General features: G+C 47.2%; 1 protein-coding gene across 1 annotated transcript; it reads right to left on the reverse strand.

Annotated features, from left to right (window-relative positions):
- Nucleotides 1–2287: 2287 nt before the first annotated feature.
- Nucleotides 2288–15156, reverse strand: THRAP3 (thyroid hormone receptor associated protein 3; the record flags this gene model as incomplete). Its single annotated transcript, XM_010186968.1, has 10 exons — nt 2288–2509; nt 3137–3286; nt 3682–3874; nt 4446–4630; nt 6867–6951; nt 7182–7293; nt 7698–7870; nt 8710–9450; nt 10823–11728; nt 15059–15156. Coding segments are annotated over 10 exons (2865 nt in total), but the record flags the coding sequence as incomplete, so codon positions are not given.
- Between the last annotated feature and the right edge of the window lie 5 nt (nt 15157–15161).

The following is a 15161-nucleotide window of genomic DNA, read 5'->3' on the forward strand; positions in this document are numbered from 1 at the left end:
GGCCCTGGACGCAGCTCAGGTCTCGCTGCGCGTCCGTCACCTTCGGCGTGGAGGGGAAGTGAAACCCAAACCACAGAGAGGCTGAAACCCACAAACCGCGAGCGCACGGGGCTGGTGTGGCCGTGAAACTGTGGTCCCTCTGCAGAGCTCAGACACCCAAAGGGTCATTGGTGGCCCCTGGGCTCCATGGTTGGTCCTGGGCAGCTCTGGGTCCAGGCTGAGGACACAAACAATCAAACATTTGACAGCAGCACCCAAGCACGGAGCAGGGCAGGGGCCCTAGGACCACCCTGGGGCAGAGGAGGCTGCGGGGCAGTGGTTCCCCTTGGGGAGCACAAGGTTTGCTCTCCCCAGGCTTTGGGCACAGGGAACACTGGGCACCCTCTGTCTGGGGTTGGCTCGAGGGCTCAAATTCAAGCGTGAAAGGAAACGCAGCCGTTAACCCACAGCCCTGTCCCAATGGCTGTTGGCCAACGCAGGAACCAGCATGGCCAGGGTGCTCTTCTGCAGCAGAGCCCCAAATTTCTCATGAAGGCTCGCACCCAGCAGTGCCAGAACAATTCACCTGCCTCGGAGGTGGCAGCAAGGGGAAAAGCACTCGCTGGGTTTGGAGCGTGGATGGAGCTGGGCTGTGATGGGGGACACAACCCCTGCTGGAACAGGGCCTGTGGCTGTGTCACTCCCCCCTGTCCCATGCAATTGCTGCTAACAGAGCTCCATTAACTGCTTAAAACCAGCAGAAGTTGCTCTCAGCAGCACATTCAGAGCAGGTCAGGGTAATGGTAAAGCAAATACCCCCATGCTACTCCGTCCATGAACCCAGCACCCCCAGGGGCAGCCCCACAGGCACCAGGGGCTCAGCTCCTCCTCCACAGCCGCTGCCTGCTCCAAGGGGTTTTGATTTAAAGCCTCCCACACCAGGAGCTCCCCAGCTCTGCAGCGGGGCCGTCCACAGGCGCTTGGTTCTCACCCATTGACTCCAGGAGCCCAGAACACAAAACAGAGCAGAGTTACACCTACGACTCGTTTTATTGTATTTTATTTGCATAAACAAACGCCAGGGCTTTGCTAAACAGGAACTGTTCGAGTCCAACAACCCAAACTCTACTCGGTGTGTGTGGGGCAGCACAGCAATCCGGGGGGCGGCGTGGGGAGGAGAGGGGTGGTGGCGCTACAGCACAGGGTGCGTGGACGTGGCCTCTCCTGCAGCGGGGGCACTACCTGCAAACTGCTTCAGGGTGCTTCAAGGGAAGGTAAAAAGAAACGGGTAAGGGCCGTCCTCAACCAGCACAGCAGGGATCTGCCTTCCCATTTTATAAAAAGATTAATAAAAAATATTGAAAAAAGTCTCATCTCCTTTTATTATTTTTTTTTTTTTTTTAACCTAGAAGAATTCTGAAGTTCCTTAGAAAACTGTGATACCTCGGAAAGAGCACTCGAGCTCACAACCAGCTGCAGAGAGGAAACACAGGACGCCTACAAGCAGTTTGGGGCTCCAGCACACACCAGGTACACAAACAGCGGCCAAAGTAGGGTCTTGTTGTCTCTTTTTTTAAAACCATGCTAATTCTGTTAAGTCCCAACACAAAAGGAAAACAAAATCGCTTTTAAAAGGCCCTAAACTCAACTGTTACATTAAAAAAAAAGTTGTTTTTTTTAAAAAAAACCATAGCAGTTTGGTCCCAACAAGTTCACATTTAGATGTTTATTCACATGCGTCATCGTTTTCTTATTTATAAGAACCAAAAATAGTCTCCAAAATCATCGTTTAATTGATGTTACTACATACGCAAAGGCCTAAAGTAAGTAGAGTATGAATTTAAAAAACTGAATACACAATAGGGGAGGAAAAATTTGAAACCGGCGAGTTAATCCCGACCTTTCCTACTTCAAATTATAAAAGAGAAACAAAAACGTCAAGCCTACCGGGTTAAAGTGGGCACAAACCAAAATCCACGTTGTCTTCAAAGGCTGTTACCAACAAACCAAACAAACCGACCGCTCAGTAAGGTCAGGGACAAGAGGAACCCAGGATCTCACCCAGCACTCGAGCGCATCCAGTCAGAAGGAAAAAGTCTTTGGGAGATGGGCTCCGGGAGCGGGGCCGAGCGGCGATGATTTCGGTTCAGTCCACGCTTGGGGAACTCTGGGAACGCGGTGAACGTCGGGATTGTGTCACAGCTCCTCGGGGCTCTCGGCGCCACAGGACGGCCCCGACGCCCCAGCGCCCGCGCGGCGCCGAGCCCTTCCCTCCTGCCAGGGCTCTGGGAGCGCGCAGAGGCCGCTGCTACTCGGCTGCGCTCTGCAGGGCGTCCTTCTCCTCCCTGTTTTCTGTGCCGCTCTCGTCGTCTTCGATTTCTCCTTCTTCTCCGCTGAATTTGTCGTGGGCCCACTTGGGGCTGGTGCTCGACTTTCGGAACATGAAGCGACCTCTTCCTCGGGGGAAGGCCCCTCGCCCGCGGCCTCTGTTCACCCACTTGTCCGCGCCCTCGCCCTCCCGGTCGTCGTGCTGCACGGGAGGAAGCCAACAACGTCAGCCCAGGGACACTGCCCTGTGGTACACAAACCGGACTGCGGTGTCCATGCAGCAAGTGCTGCCTTCTGAAGGGAAACACTGCCTTGTTTTGGGGAAGAAAAGCAGCTGAGGAGGCAGGAATTCACCACTGCTACCCAGGCTCTTCCTTGCTGACAGGAAGCTCTCCATAGAGTAGTTAGGGGTGGGCAGGGGATGGGTGTCCATGTCCACTGCTGCCTCTACAACTCCACAATTCAGACACGTTACACACTGTCCCTATATTTTTCTGCCTATCCTGGGGATAGAACCTAGAAACGCAGACCACCTGCAACTCAAGTAACGCATTTCAGCTCCCTTTGAACTGCCGTTTAACACATGCTCTTTAACTGGCCTCTAGGACTCTACTGAATGGCAAACCACGCTCCAGCGAGCAGAAACAAGCTCTCTTCAGCTGTGACTAAAGGGTGAGTGAAGAAGTGTCCCAGGAAGCCCTAACCTGGTGGGTCAGAGTCTGACGACTCTAATGCTGATGACTCTAATGCTGGTGCCTTCACCCCTACAGCATTTACCACCAGACATACCTGGAGCGCACACACGTGTTTCAGTACTCACGACACATACCAGGTAGTACTTCTTGCTCTTAGGGGTGTACTCTGGATCCCACTCCTCCTCTCGGTTTCGCTTCTGGAAGTCGTTGTTGCCACCGCTGTTGCTGTTATTGTTGCCCGAAAAGTTGCCTCTGCCCCATCCTCTCCCTCTTGCTCTGAACTGCTGCAACAGCAAAACACGGGAGAAAAATACACATCAGACCTGTGCGTAACTAAGGCACAAGAACTGCAAACAACGAGCGCGGTTACAGCCAGATGAGTCACCTCAGCAGCTCAACCCAACCCAACTGATGTGCTTCTCGCTGCCCGCGGGGGTTGCTCAGCAGTTACTGACGCACAGAAGCTTCCAGGCTTCCACACATCTTGAGTTCAGCTGCCCAAAGAACACCCTCAGCACCCCGGTTTGTGCTCCAGACCTGGCTCATCACCCACAACCACACCACGGCTCTGGGGTTTCTCCTTTACTTGTGCTTTAACTGTGAAAGAGCAACGCACAACGGCCCACTTTTTGACCGCTGCGGGAATCGACCCTCGGGGCAGGGGATGGAGAACACTTACAAAGGTCCCTCTTGCTCTTCCTCTCTCATTTGGGCCAGTGAATTCTTTAGTCCCAAGCCGGGACTTGTCAAATCCTGTGCTGCTTTCCTCCCTCTCCTCGGTCTCCTCAGGATACTCCTCCGCTTTGACTGAATGAGAGGACTGCGAAGATGATGAGCTGGATCTGGATCTCTCACGTACCCTTCGGTGCTTCCTGTGTCGGCGACAGGAAACGGAGGTGAGGGGGACACCAACAGCGCTAACTGAGCTGTGACCTGTTTGCCACAGAACCATTTCCTTGTTTATCACTCCTCTATCAAAGCGACGCTCTCCTTTTTTCCTTCTCTCTAAGGAAAAGCCACAGTAAGAGCTCAGGATCAGCTACACGACCAGATCTAACACAGGTCCTCTCCAGAAATAACTTGTTGCATCTTTCCAAGGGGTTTACACCATCTATTAGGAGATGGGCGTGCATCCACACAGTTCTAGTCAAACAGAAAATTAAGCTAATAGAAAAGGACTAAATTAAGGCAAAATCATTTAAACGTTCTCTGTAACGCAACAGGAACAAGAAGGAAAAGCGACTCACCCATTTGGACACACGAAGCCTTCCCATTTACCTCTAACAACTATTTATGTTTCAGACAGATACAATGGTATCACGCAGAGGAATAACTCCCACCACTGGAGCACTTATGTCAAAAGGGATACAACTGACTGCGCATACACGGTGTTGTCTCCAACCTTAACAGCAGAAGGAAATGGCTATGAGGTTTCCTACATACTTTTTCTTTGAGCCTTTGTGACTTTTCTCCGTTTTCTCAGTTGATCTTTCCCTTGAGTGACTTGAATCTCTCGAGTCCACTGATTCTCTGGATTTATCGCGTTTAAGATCTCTTTCCTTATGTTTTTTACGGCGTTCAATATCAAGGCGCAGGTCGACAGGGTCGTCCTTATATTTGCCTTCAGCCTACAAAGGCAGGGAAGAGGGCACAGTTGAACACAGAGGTCTGCAGCGCACCAGCTCAGCACCATTACTTTGCTACTGACTGCACAGACTTGTGGAGAACAGGAGTTTATCTGAACACTAACCAGTAATCCATTTTAAGATGTAAAACAATGCACTGTTAAAATACGCTCTTATTTGTCAGAATTTAACTTCCTTACTGCTTTTTAACTGTTGTTCTCCTCTTAAACAGCATTACAATTTACAGCCTGGTAACAGGGGAGGGAGAAACATGGAAGCTTACACTTATTGCACAACACAGCCAGTGAGAGATGAGAACAACTTGGAAACCCAACCCAAGTGACTGTATCACAACTACAGCGTGCCAAAAACGTCCAACAGCCTGAGGACGGCTGTCACTGAGCAGAGGGTGCTCGCTATCCTGCTGTCGAGCAGGGTGGAAGGAATTTTAATCACCAGCTCTGGAAACAGCACTCAAGGGGAAGCAAAAGCTGCTTGGAGATACCCAGGATAGCGATTACTGATCAAAGTGATGGAGGCCACTGAAATGCAGCAACCAAGCACATCTGGGGGAACGCCAGCACCCCGCTGATAGGAAGCCTGTCAAGATTTACTGGAAGGCACCGCGTGAAAGATGCCAAGAGGTCACCACGGACAGAAGGAGGCTTTTCTTCATATAACCCTAGCAAGGCTACTGCTGCACGCTGACCCTGCTGTTTCACAGAGCAAAAATCAGACAGCACTCAACTTTACATTGTTAATAAAAAAACCAAAACCCAGGTAATGCTTGCTTTGAGCTCTAAGTTGCTGCTTATTAAGATGCCTCTTTGGAAAACGAGAAGTTGTGTTACCTGCACGTACTTTAAGGGCAGTGGTACCTGGATGAGATTCTGCTGACTGCACACAGGAGCAGCAAACTGACAGAGGCTGTGGTTCTGACAAACATTAACTGAGCAGCAGCGTGTGTCAGTCCTGTACAGGACGCTGCTAGCAACAACACAGAGCTCCGGGGCTGTGCTCAGCGACTGCTACTTCACGGACACAATACTAATCTCGGGAACTGCATGACTCCATATGCAACACACATCATATTCATCGTCTTGAATTAAATACAAAAGGATTAGTAATTCTCTAGCTATTAAATTTTTTACTTACATGAGGTTCTAAACACTTTTTTGTTTAAATAAATATGTCAAATAACGCAGGAGTGAGAGCAGGCGTTTTGTTTTGGCATTTTGCTCTTCTACTTTCCCCAGGCAAAGAGCTTTAATTTCTACTCTGAGAATAAAACTGCTCCCAACACGATGGATGACAGAAAAGTGACCAAATCAGCAGCAGCTCCCTTATGTGGTACAGCAAACACCTATTGGGGTTTGGGAGGGCACGTCTGTTTCACGGAAGGCTGGCGAGCTGTTTGGAAACCACGTTTATAACACACTCTGCCAAGCTGATGCTCAGAGTTCAGGCCCATCAAATCCATCTCACCATCGTCCATGTCAAGCCACAAGTGTGTTTGGAGAAAATCGAAAACAAATATGAAACAAGTAAGGTTTCAAAAAAAATCTCTTCAACGTTCAACGCAAATACGTATGAAGGTGAACACACAACGGTTAAAATCCAAAGCATTTTACGTTAAGCCGGTTTTTACGACCGTTTACAGCGAGTGCGATGGCTTAACATTCATCTACTCAGAAAAGCTAACACACTCAATCCCAAATGGTCTGGATCTACTCAGACAAGTGCTGAATGTTAAAGTAATAGCAATCAACAGAAATGGCACAGTAAGTTGTTAGAACAAAATCTATAATTCGCTTAATAGTGTATCTGGTTTAGCTAAGTATTTAGTTTTACTCTCCTCTTTTTGACATGCACGTCTCTTTGAAAACATGGTTGGAAATATCGCATGTATACAATTGATGTAATAATACTTACAAGCAGAAAAATATCACAAAAAGTCTCTTCTCTCATCATGGGCACTTGTTCCAAAAATCCTCTCTTTTTTCTCAAGCTCACCTCAATTGACTTTGGGGTCATTTACCATAGTCTAACCACTTCACAAAGGTTGTTGATACATTTTTAATAAAAATTAACCCTTTGTAGTTCATTTTTAGAATTATGCCCATCCTTAAAAGAAAAACACAAACTTAAGTAGAGAGTAATTTAAACAAAAACATCACTGTTAAGTTCATGCCCAATGCACTCATTTTGTTGAATTAAACTAATCAGAGTAACAGTTCACCTTGAAGCCAGAATCTCGGGAGCTTTTCGTCTCCTCTTGAGAGAATCCATGTTTTCTAAAAGTACTGGGAGATATATCTATCCTCCTGAAAGGAAAGGAAGGTCACAGGTATCACCTTGCTCGTAAGAGGAATCTCACGTTTTCAGCTCAAATCTCATTTAAAGCAGACCAATATTTCCAATATTTCCATTGTCTATTTCAAAACTCCACATTTTTTTGCTGAAGATAGTTATATACTTGAATTATTCCCGAGTTTAAAGGGAAGCAAACCTGAAATGCCCCTGAAGTGTTACAACAGCATCTAAAGGCACCAACCTGTGGATTTCAGGGCTCTTTTTGTTTTTAGCTGCATCCTGCTCCATTCCTTTCTTTAGATATTTGGTAAAGCGCTCATTCAGTGTCATTGCTGAAGACCCAAAGTGATGCTCTGTTGGGGTTTGAACAAACACCACCAAAATATCAATACCATTTTTGTAACAAGACAAAGCACACCAGTCCCACAGTTCGGTCACACTCAGCTGCAGCACACGGGGAGCACGCTGCTGATGAGCTCTAACCAACACTGCGGGCAAATTCCCATTTCAATCTCAAAATTCACCTTCGATTCAAGTGATTCACAAGTCAGGTAAACCCAAGAAAGCTTCTTCTGCCTTTCCAGAAGAAAAGGTATTTATGTAAATAAAGACAACTCATGATTGGGCTGCTACTCTCACCCATGGCGCATCTGCTGGCAAACACCTCTTTACGCATCAACTAAGGTGCACAAAACCCACTCACTGGGGCAAGGGAGGAGCGAACTTTCATGCGGGGATACACAGACTTCTGACCCACCTCTGACATGATGCACTATCGTCACTATGTGCTGAGCAAACAGTTCAGAAGGGCTCCGCTGGGACTGGGCAGACTGGATGTGATGGAAAATGGAGCGGAATTCTTGCTCTTTCTTGTTGCTGTGCACCAGGTCGCGACACAGCTTGCGCTCCTGAGCCAGAATGCCACTGGGACTAGAAAAAACAGAGCACAGGGAAGCAGTTTAAAGATGATTCATGTTGCAGAAGCTGGAAGCTACTGCAGTTTGTTACGTGCTATTGTGAAGGCACTCAAGAACATTCAATAGCACGAGCAGGACGTGCATTTAAACACCTCTAAAACACAGTGACCTAGGTTACTGCAGTAATTCAGGTCACTTGTTCTGCATTTGGAGGCTGTGCAGGTATTCAAACTCTGACATCCTGGGAAACCGAGACCTGTTCTTACACCATTGGCTGGCTGCGATCTCCTGCTACTGTTCCCAAACTCTAGATTAACTTCTACCATCCCCCAGAGCACATCAACTCTTACTGGCCGCTGCAGTACAAGTGTATTTTCTGGAATAACTTTTTACTGTCTTAAGATTTCTCCAAGCAATGCTGAAGTGGCCCTCAGAGCTTCCCAGAGTTTCAGCAATGCTGTGTTGAGAATAAGAGCAGTGAAACACACTCTGGAGACTCAAATGTCATCTAAGCAGCACTGTAACTCGACCACACCACCAGGCTTCTGGCAGCGAGGAGCCACCGAGGGCGTAACTTTCCAGAGCCCAGTGCAGAAGCATTTACATTCTGAACTGATCTTACACCTCGCTGTAGAGAGATCAGGAATTGTTTAACCTTTGTGCTACACAAACTGGTGAGCCCTGTAACCTCTCACCACAAAGTTCACACAAATTAATCTCAATCTCAAAAAAATGCAAGTTGTGATGCAATATTACTTAGCCTTCTTCACACTTGGCAAGCATATGAGGATCTCAGGAAAAGAAACTGGAAAAACCATTATTCAGACTTCCCAAAAACCAGCAAATTCTTACCGTGCAAGATCTTCATCAAAGGAATCCATTCGAATGTTGACCTGGGCCTCGCGAGTAATGGAAAAGGAGGATTTGCCAGGGCCCAGCCCCTCTACTTTGGTGCTTGGTTTCTCCTTTACCTCCGAAGTCTTCCTCGGTGGGGGGGAAGAACTCTTTTCCTGGCTTGATTTGTAAGTGGTCACTCTGAAATTCTTCTCGGGAACAAAGCCCCTGTGGGCTGGTTCTGCTCTCTTGGATGCCGATCTCTCTTCCTTTTTGGCTCTCTCAGAATAGCTCTCCTCCTCCATTTCATCAGCTTTCCTCTGCTTCTCTTTGCCGGGTGGCAAGAACACCACACCTTCCCATTTTGCTGGCCTGTCCTCCTCCTGACTTTTACTTGAAGTTGCTACGACTTTAGACATAAATTTGGGCTCATCATCGAATTCCGAATCTTTCCGGCCCTTTGCTTTGTCTTTCTTCTCCTGCTCATCTGTCTCCTCTTTGCCGTAATGGCTTTCCTTGTGGAACTCCGGGACCTTCAGCTTGTCAAAGTCATCCCGGAACTTGTAGCGCTTGGGCGACTGGCTGCCGCGGTATCCCTTCTCGGAGTCGGCTTTGGACGCATACGAGTCAGATTTTGCCTTTCCATCTGCTGATCCCAACTCAGAGAAACTCCCTTTTTCCTTCGCTTTTTCCTTTTCAACATTTGTTACTTTCTGGTCTTTGTCTTTCCCATTCTCGGTCTTCTGCTCTTCCAGATACCTGTTCACAGGACAGACATCACAGCAGTTCTCTTATTAAACACCAAAGAGGTTAACAGCTCGGCTGAAAGCACTCAAACTCTAGAGAACACCGAGCTACACTTGTACACAAAGCTGTCCCTAGGCCCTAAAACAGCTCAAATGTAAAGCAGATTACGCAGCCTGGATTTAGACTTTCGGTTCTCAATAAATTCAACAAATGTAGGAGAAAATGGATATGCAGAACTGATGAAATGAGGCTTAAGAACAAATAATCAACAGCTTACCCACAGATTCATTTGAAGGAAAATAGTAACATCTTACCCAATCGGTTCATTTACTTACAAACCTGCTTCAGGAGAACAACACATCAAAACTTTCAAACTGGGCTGTTCTGCTTTAAACAACACACTGGAAATAAAAGCCTCAAAAGCTACTTCAAATTTTGGATGCAAGTTTCATACGTAAGCTAAATATTTCATGACAGACTGTAAACACAAATAAAAGCAAAAAGGTTAACAAAGGAGAACACTTCTTTTGCTGGGAGAAGACAACACACTTGTAGTGAGAACAACAACTTAGCCAGCCTACAGCATCAGAACTACGTTTGAAAGCATTCACTACGTAAAACCCTGGCTTTGAGGAAAGGGAGGAAAGCCCAAGGACCTCGGCTCAGGCCTTTGGAAAGCCCAAGGGTTACAGTTTTTTTTAATATTTACATTTCAGACATCCTTGATACAGGATAAGTTCAAAACAGCTTTTAAAATAATGAAGACACAATTAAAAGCACTTGTGGATGCTCCCGTATCTTTTAAAACCAAGTGTTACTTTCAAGCACGAGTCTGCAGTGCAGTGCCCAAGCAAACACGGCATTCGATGCCCTCTGAAGAGCAGGATGTTGTAACCCCAGTGATGATCGTGGTGCTTTGGTTGCTCTTTCTACCCACGTACACAGGCACGAGCACTGCAACTGCAGCTGCCTTAGGCTGCTTGCAGCAAGACATGCAGTAAGACTTAATTAAAACTTTGCTCATTCATAATATTTAATGTAATTCATGACTGTAGTTCTAAAAAAATGTCTTTAATGGAAAAGTAACTGAGAAATGTGCACTGTCAGGCTGCTAGAAAATCTCACTGGGCACATCTTCAACTGCTCACAGGGTATGAACATTTTGACAGGGAACCTACGCAACCTACAGAGTTATCCAAGTCAGAAAACAGGGCTAGGTCGGTATTGTTTCTGTAATTCAGACAGTAGCAGGCCCAAAGGGCTGGCAGTTGGCCTGCACAGAGCCTGCTCACACCCCCAGAGCCCTCTCAGTGCTCAAGGAGAGCACCTACACATGCAAACTGGCTCCTCAACCACCACCCGCGCAGCGCAACGCAGCACTTGCCTCTTGGAGAAGGCTCCTCCTCCAGGAGCTGTGGTTTCCTCCTTCTGAGATGAGCCATAAATGGAACTGATTGGCGTTGGACTTTTGCACACAGGGCTCTTCCTGGTTGGGCTCAAAGCTGCCGAGCCGTGGTCAAACGGGCTCTGATGGGAGCCTGTCTGGAAGGAGGTGCTGCCGCTTTGCAGCGCAGAGCTCATCTGGGACGGGGTGGACAGCGGAGGGCTCGACTTCTGCAACGGACTTGGCCGTGGAGAGCGGCGCCTCACCACAACTGACTGCAGAGGGCTCTTCAGCGCAGGACTGCGCTCCCTTGGGCTGAGCTCAGACACAGAGGCTCTTGACCCTGCTCCTGTACCATAGGTGGTCACATCTTGCCATGGTTTTGATCCCTCGGACGCTTTGGCGTCTTGAGCCGCTGCTCCTGAAAACGGCTGCTCCTTGGACTCATCCCCTTGGTTGTCTCCTGCAGCCTGGGATGTTCGGGTATCCTTGGACGACGACTTTTTCTCCTTCCCGGATTTACGCTTGGAAGACTCAACGCGGCTATGATTTGAGGAAGACCGGGAAGAGGAAGACCTCCTGGACCGGTCAGAAGATGACTTATCGGAATTTCTAGAGTGGCTCCTAGACCTTGGTGAAGGAGACCTTCTCTTGGGCGAACGAGAGCGTGACCTCCCTCTCCGAGGGCTGTACGCCTGGCGATAATTTTGCCAGTTTGACCGGTAATTCCCGTATCCTCCTCGGTTGTACTGGCCCCATGGATAAAACCCTCGATTTCGGCCACGGAAATAATAAGGTCTCCTGTATCCTCTATTATGACCTCTGAAATCCCGGTTCTGATAGACTCTGGGATGGTTCCTTTCTCTGTTATGAGATGGAGAATACGATCTTGAACGAGACCTAGAACTGATAGAAGAAAAATTACACAATTATTTTAAAAGTTTATTCCTCTATCACAATTTTTTATTTGAAGCCTTATAAAAAAAGAATTTGAAACATTCATTTCTAAGATTTTAAAAGTGATTCTCTTGGTTTACCCTCATCCAACTGAGGTATTGCACTCTGCCCTCAATAAATCGCAGTGGAAATAACTTGTGTCTGTGATACTGCCAAAGAAATATCTGACTTCAGGGTCACTGCAGAGACCACGACGAGTGCACGTTGCTCTTCATTTTTTCCAGGATGAACACGGCTGCCATCCAGCTTCAGAAACAGTGACACATCTCAAACGTTCAGCTCAAGGTCACATCTCGGATCTCCACAAAGGATTTCTTTACACATGCCATGCTATCTTTACTGGAACAGACCCAAAATCTTCCTCCTGTGTCCCGAGTTCTCACCTGCTTTTGAAACTCTGGTACGAAGATGAAACCCCACCTTTTTGCCAGGGGAGAGAAATGAATTGATGCACCTCAACAGGAGAGGAGCAGCACTGGAGCACACACTGCTCTCTAGTTTTACATTCCCAAAGGTGCTCCCCTTGCCACGATTCAGAGGTTGGAGCTGTGAACAAGCAGGACAGAGCCATGCGCTCCCCTGCAGCCCAGCACCGCGAGGTGGCACTGCGCAGTGTCCCTCTGCTCCCCGCCAGGCCATCGCAGCCACAAAGAACTGAACCGAAACCAAGACGAGCACAAAGCCTGGCAGAACACAGATCACAGTGGCAAAACGTTAAGGGTGAATTGTTCCAGTAGCCATTTCCACTCAAATTTTAGAGCTGCAGTTGGGCAACTGTGACAAAGCCCCACTGTAGCTCAGTATTGAGCACCAGCTTTACAGTAAGTATTTCCCAGCTGCTGGAAAAACACAAGCTTCTGCTGGAACTCGGAGGTTTTAGCAAATTTGCACTAGCAAAACAGATAAAGTGTCCAAAGCTTAAATAGAAAGGAGATTTTCCAAATGGAATTTCAGTAAATAACATTCACTGAAACCATTTCCACAGTCTCTTCTTGCACCAAGGGAGACCTGGCCCTGAACGGCTCCCTGGTCACACTCCAGCAGCTGTACTGGTGGTACAGACTGGGATGCACCACTCACTGCTGGCCCCAGATCGTCAGGGAATACAGCGCTGCCCTTACAGTTCCTACCGATTGGTGTACATGCATGCACAGGCAAACTTTAGCTCTGCTTTTACTTCTTCCAGCTATCAAATACATCACAGCTTAGCAGGGAACTGTCTATTCATACTACAGTCATTGCTAGCAAGCAGTTTAATGGTAATTTTAACATTAAAAAAGTCTTCTAAAACCTGCTCTTTCATTTGAGAGGGGCCTGCAGCCGGAAAATTTCACTCCAAAAGTTGCAGATTATTTACAAGAGATATTTTCAGAGAAATACAGTAAGTGTTATGCAAAAGCAAACACACAAATAATTATCCCAACTCTGCCAGCCCCTGTACCTACCCAGCTAACGCTGCTCCAGTTCTAAAGCACCCACCAATTGACAATAGGTAAAAAGGAAAAATAAAGTCATAAAGCAAGCAAGAACTATTAAGCAGACTCTAACACGGCAATACAACTTAGAACAAACAGTAAACCTACCAAATTAAACCAATTTCTGTGGTGAATGCTGAAGGACACAGCAATGGACTTTTACGCCAGGACACCAGACCTACCTCAGAGAGCAGCCCAGCACCACACAACATGACTTGTCTGTACCAACCCTCTCCATCCTGACTGGTTTTTAAGGAGTTATTTGCAAAGCACAAGCTGATTCAGCAGCAGCACCGAGCAAACGCTCATGTTTGCACAGAGTGCCTTTGTTTTCGGCTGTCAAAGTTCCTCCGAGCCAGGCAGATGTTCCCAAGCGAGCACGCAGCCTCCAGCTTCCTTCTGCACAGGACTCTGCTTGACTCAAGTCTCCGCCTCCAATTCAGCTTTCTCATGTCCAACTGTACATTTATTATAGCCTCTGCTTTTTAATAATCTCTTTAATTGCTAACAGTTGCATGTGTTTACAGTCCAATGGTTTTCAGAGTATGTGTTCTTAATTTAAGATTAGTGAAAAAGCAGCTGAACATCGTTATGCCCAGTCCCACTGGATGCCTTTGCCAGATACAAAATGCCTAGCCAAAAGAAAAGGAAAAAACAGATATCCTGATATCCAGGGAAGACATGAGCCTTTTGCTGGCCTGACCAGAAGCAATTCAGGGAGGTAAGAACAACTATTGTGCACCTCAATGATTTCTCAGAATTAACTTTACCTACTTTATCCGTCATCATTTCTGTTAGCTGACTCCTACACGTTGAGGGGAACAGCAGGGAAACAGCAAAACCTGCCCCTACCTTTCATAGCAGTATCTTAAACTGCCATTAAAACTTGTTTGAAGTCATTTTTAGAAAGAGGAGGAAAGCACACAATGTCTGCACAGGCCCCTCGAGTCTGGGATCAATTATACGAAAAGCTTAAAAAAAGCCAAAGATGTTTATCACAACAAAGGAGCGCGATTTGCTGTGGGCCTTTCCAGCTCCTCCTCCCTGCGCTCATGGCGCACACACTTGAACTCCCTCCCTTGCAGCAGTAAAGAATTTGTCTGATGAAAAGCAAAATATCCCGATTTGAGGTTATTTTGAGACAAAGCTATGACTTTCTGCACTTTTGCCATAGCAGGACATGTCCAATATCATCATTAGCCACGAGTGCATTTAATACAGGAAACTGGATCTTGGACACTGGGCATACTGAGCATGAGGAAAGGCACAACAGGTTATCCCATTACAGACAGCAGCAATTAATTGCTGCAGAAGAGCACGGGGAAAACCCACATGCATTTTGACACAGGCTTCTATTAACACCTCTGAGGAAAAACAAAGCACAGAAGTCTTCTCTAAGGGCCCAGTCTAAACAGGCTGTAACAACTCTGCTGTGCACTGCATCCCTGACACAATGACCTGTAACAAAAACCCCTTCTCATTTAACTGTACAGAAGAGCATCAGTTGGTGTTCATATCAGGGGAAAAAGAAGAGTAAAATTATTTCTCACCAAAAACACCTACAGCGACCAGATTAAGGGCTCAAAAGAAGCATCCTGACAATGCTGGTAGCAGTCACCATTTATTCTCCGAGCTCACTGAAAACTCAACACTGGACAGGCTGGCAGGAAACAGCCCAAGACACAGGACATGATCTGTGCTAGAATCTAATCAAGGCCTTTCCCTGGAAAAGCATTAAGTGACAAACCACCTGAGCAGGACAGAGGAAAAACACCGCTACACCCTGTGAGCTGCACCCGCTTACCTAAGCCTGCGTTTCCTCGAGCGTGAGACAGAGCGAGACCGGGAGCGAGATTTGGAGAAGGAACGTGAGCGCGATCTCGATCCAGACCTCGACCGGGAAGAGC

The sequence above is a fragment of the Mesitornis unicolor genome, unplaced genomic scaffold (assembly GCF_000695765.1).
Source record: "Mesitornis unicolor isolate BGI_N332 unplaced genomic scaffold, ASM69576v1 scaffold28526, whole genome shotgun sequence".
NCBI classification, from domain to species: domain Eukaryota; kingdom Metazoa; phylum Chordata; class Aves; order Mesitornithiformes; family Mesitornithidae; genus Mesitornis; species Mesitornis unicolor.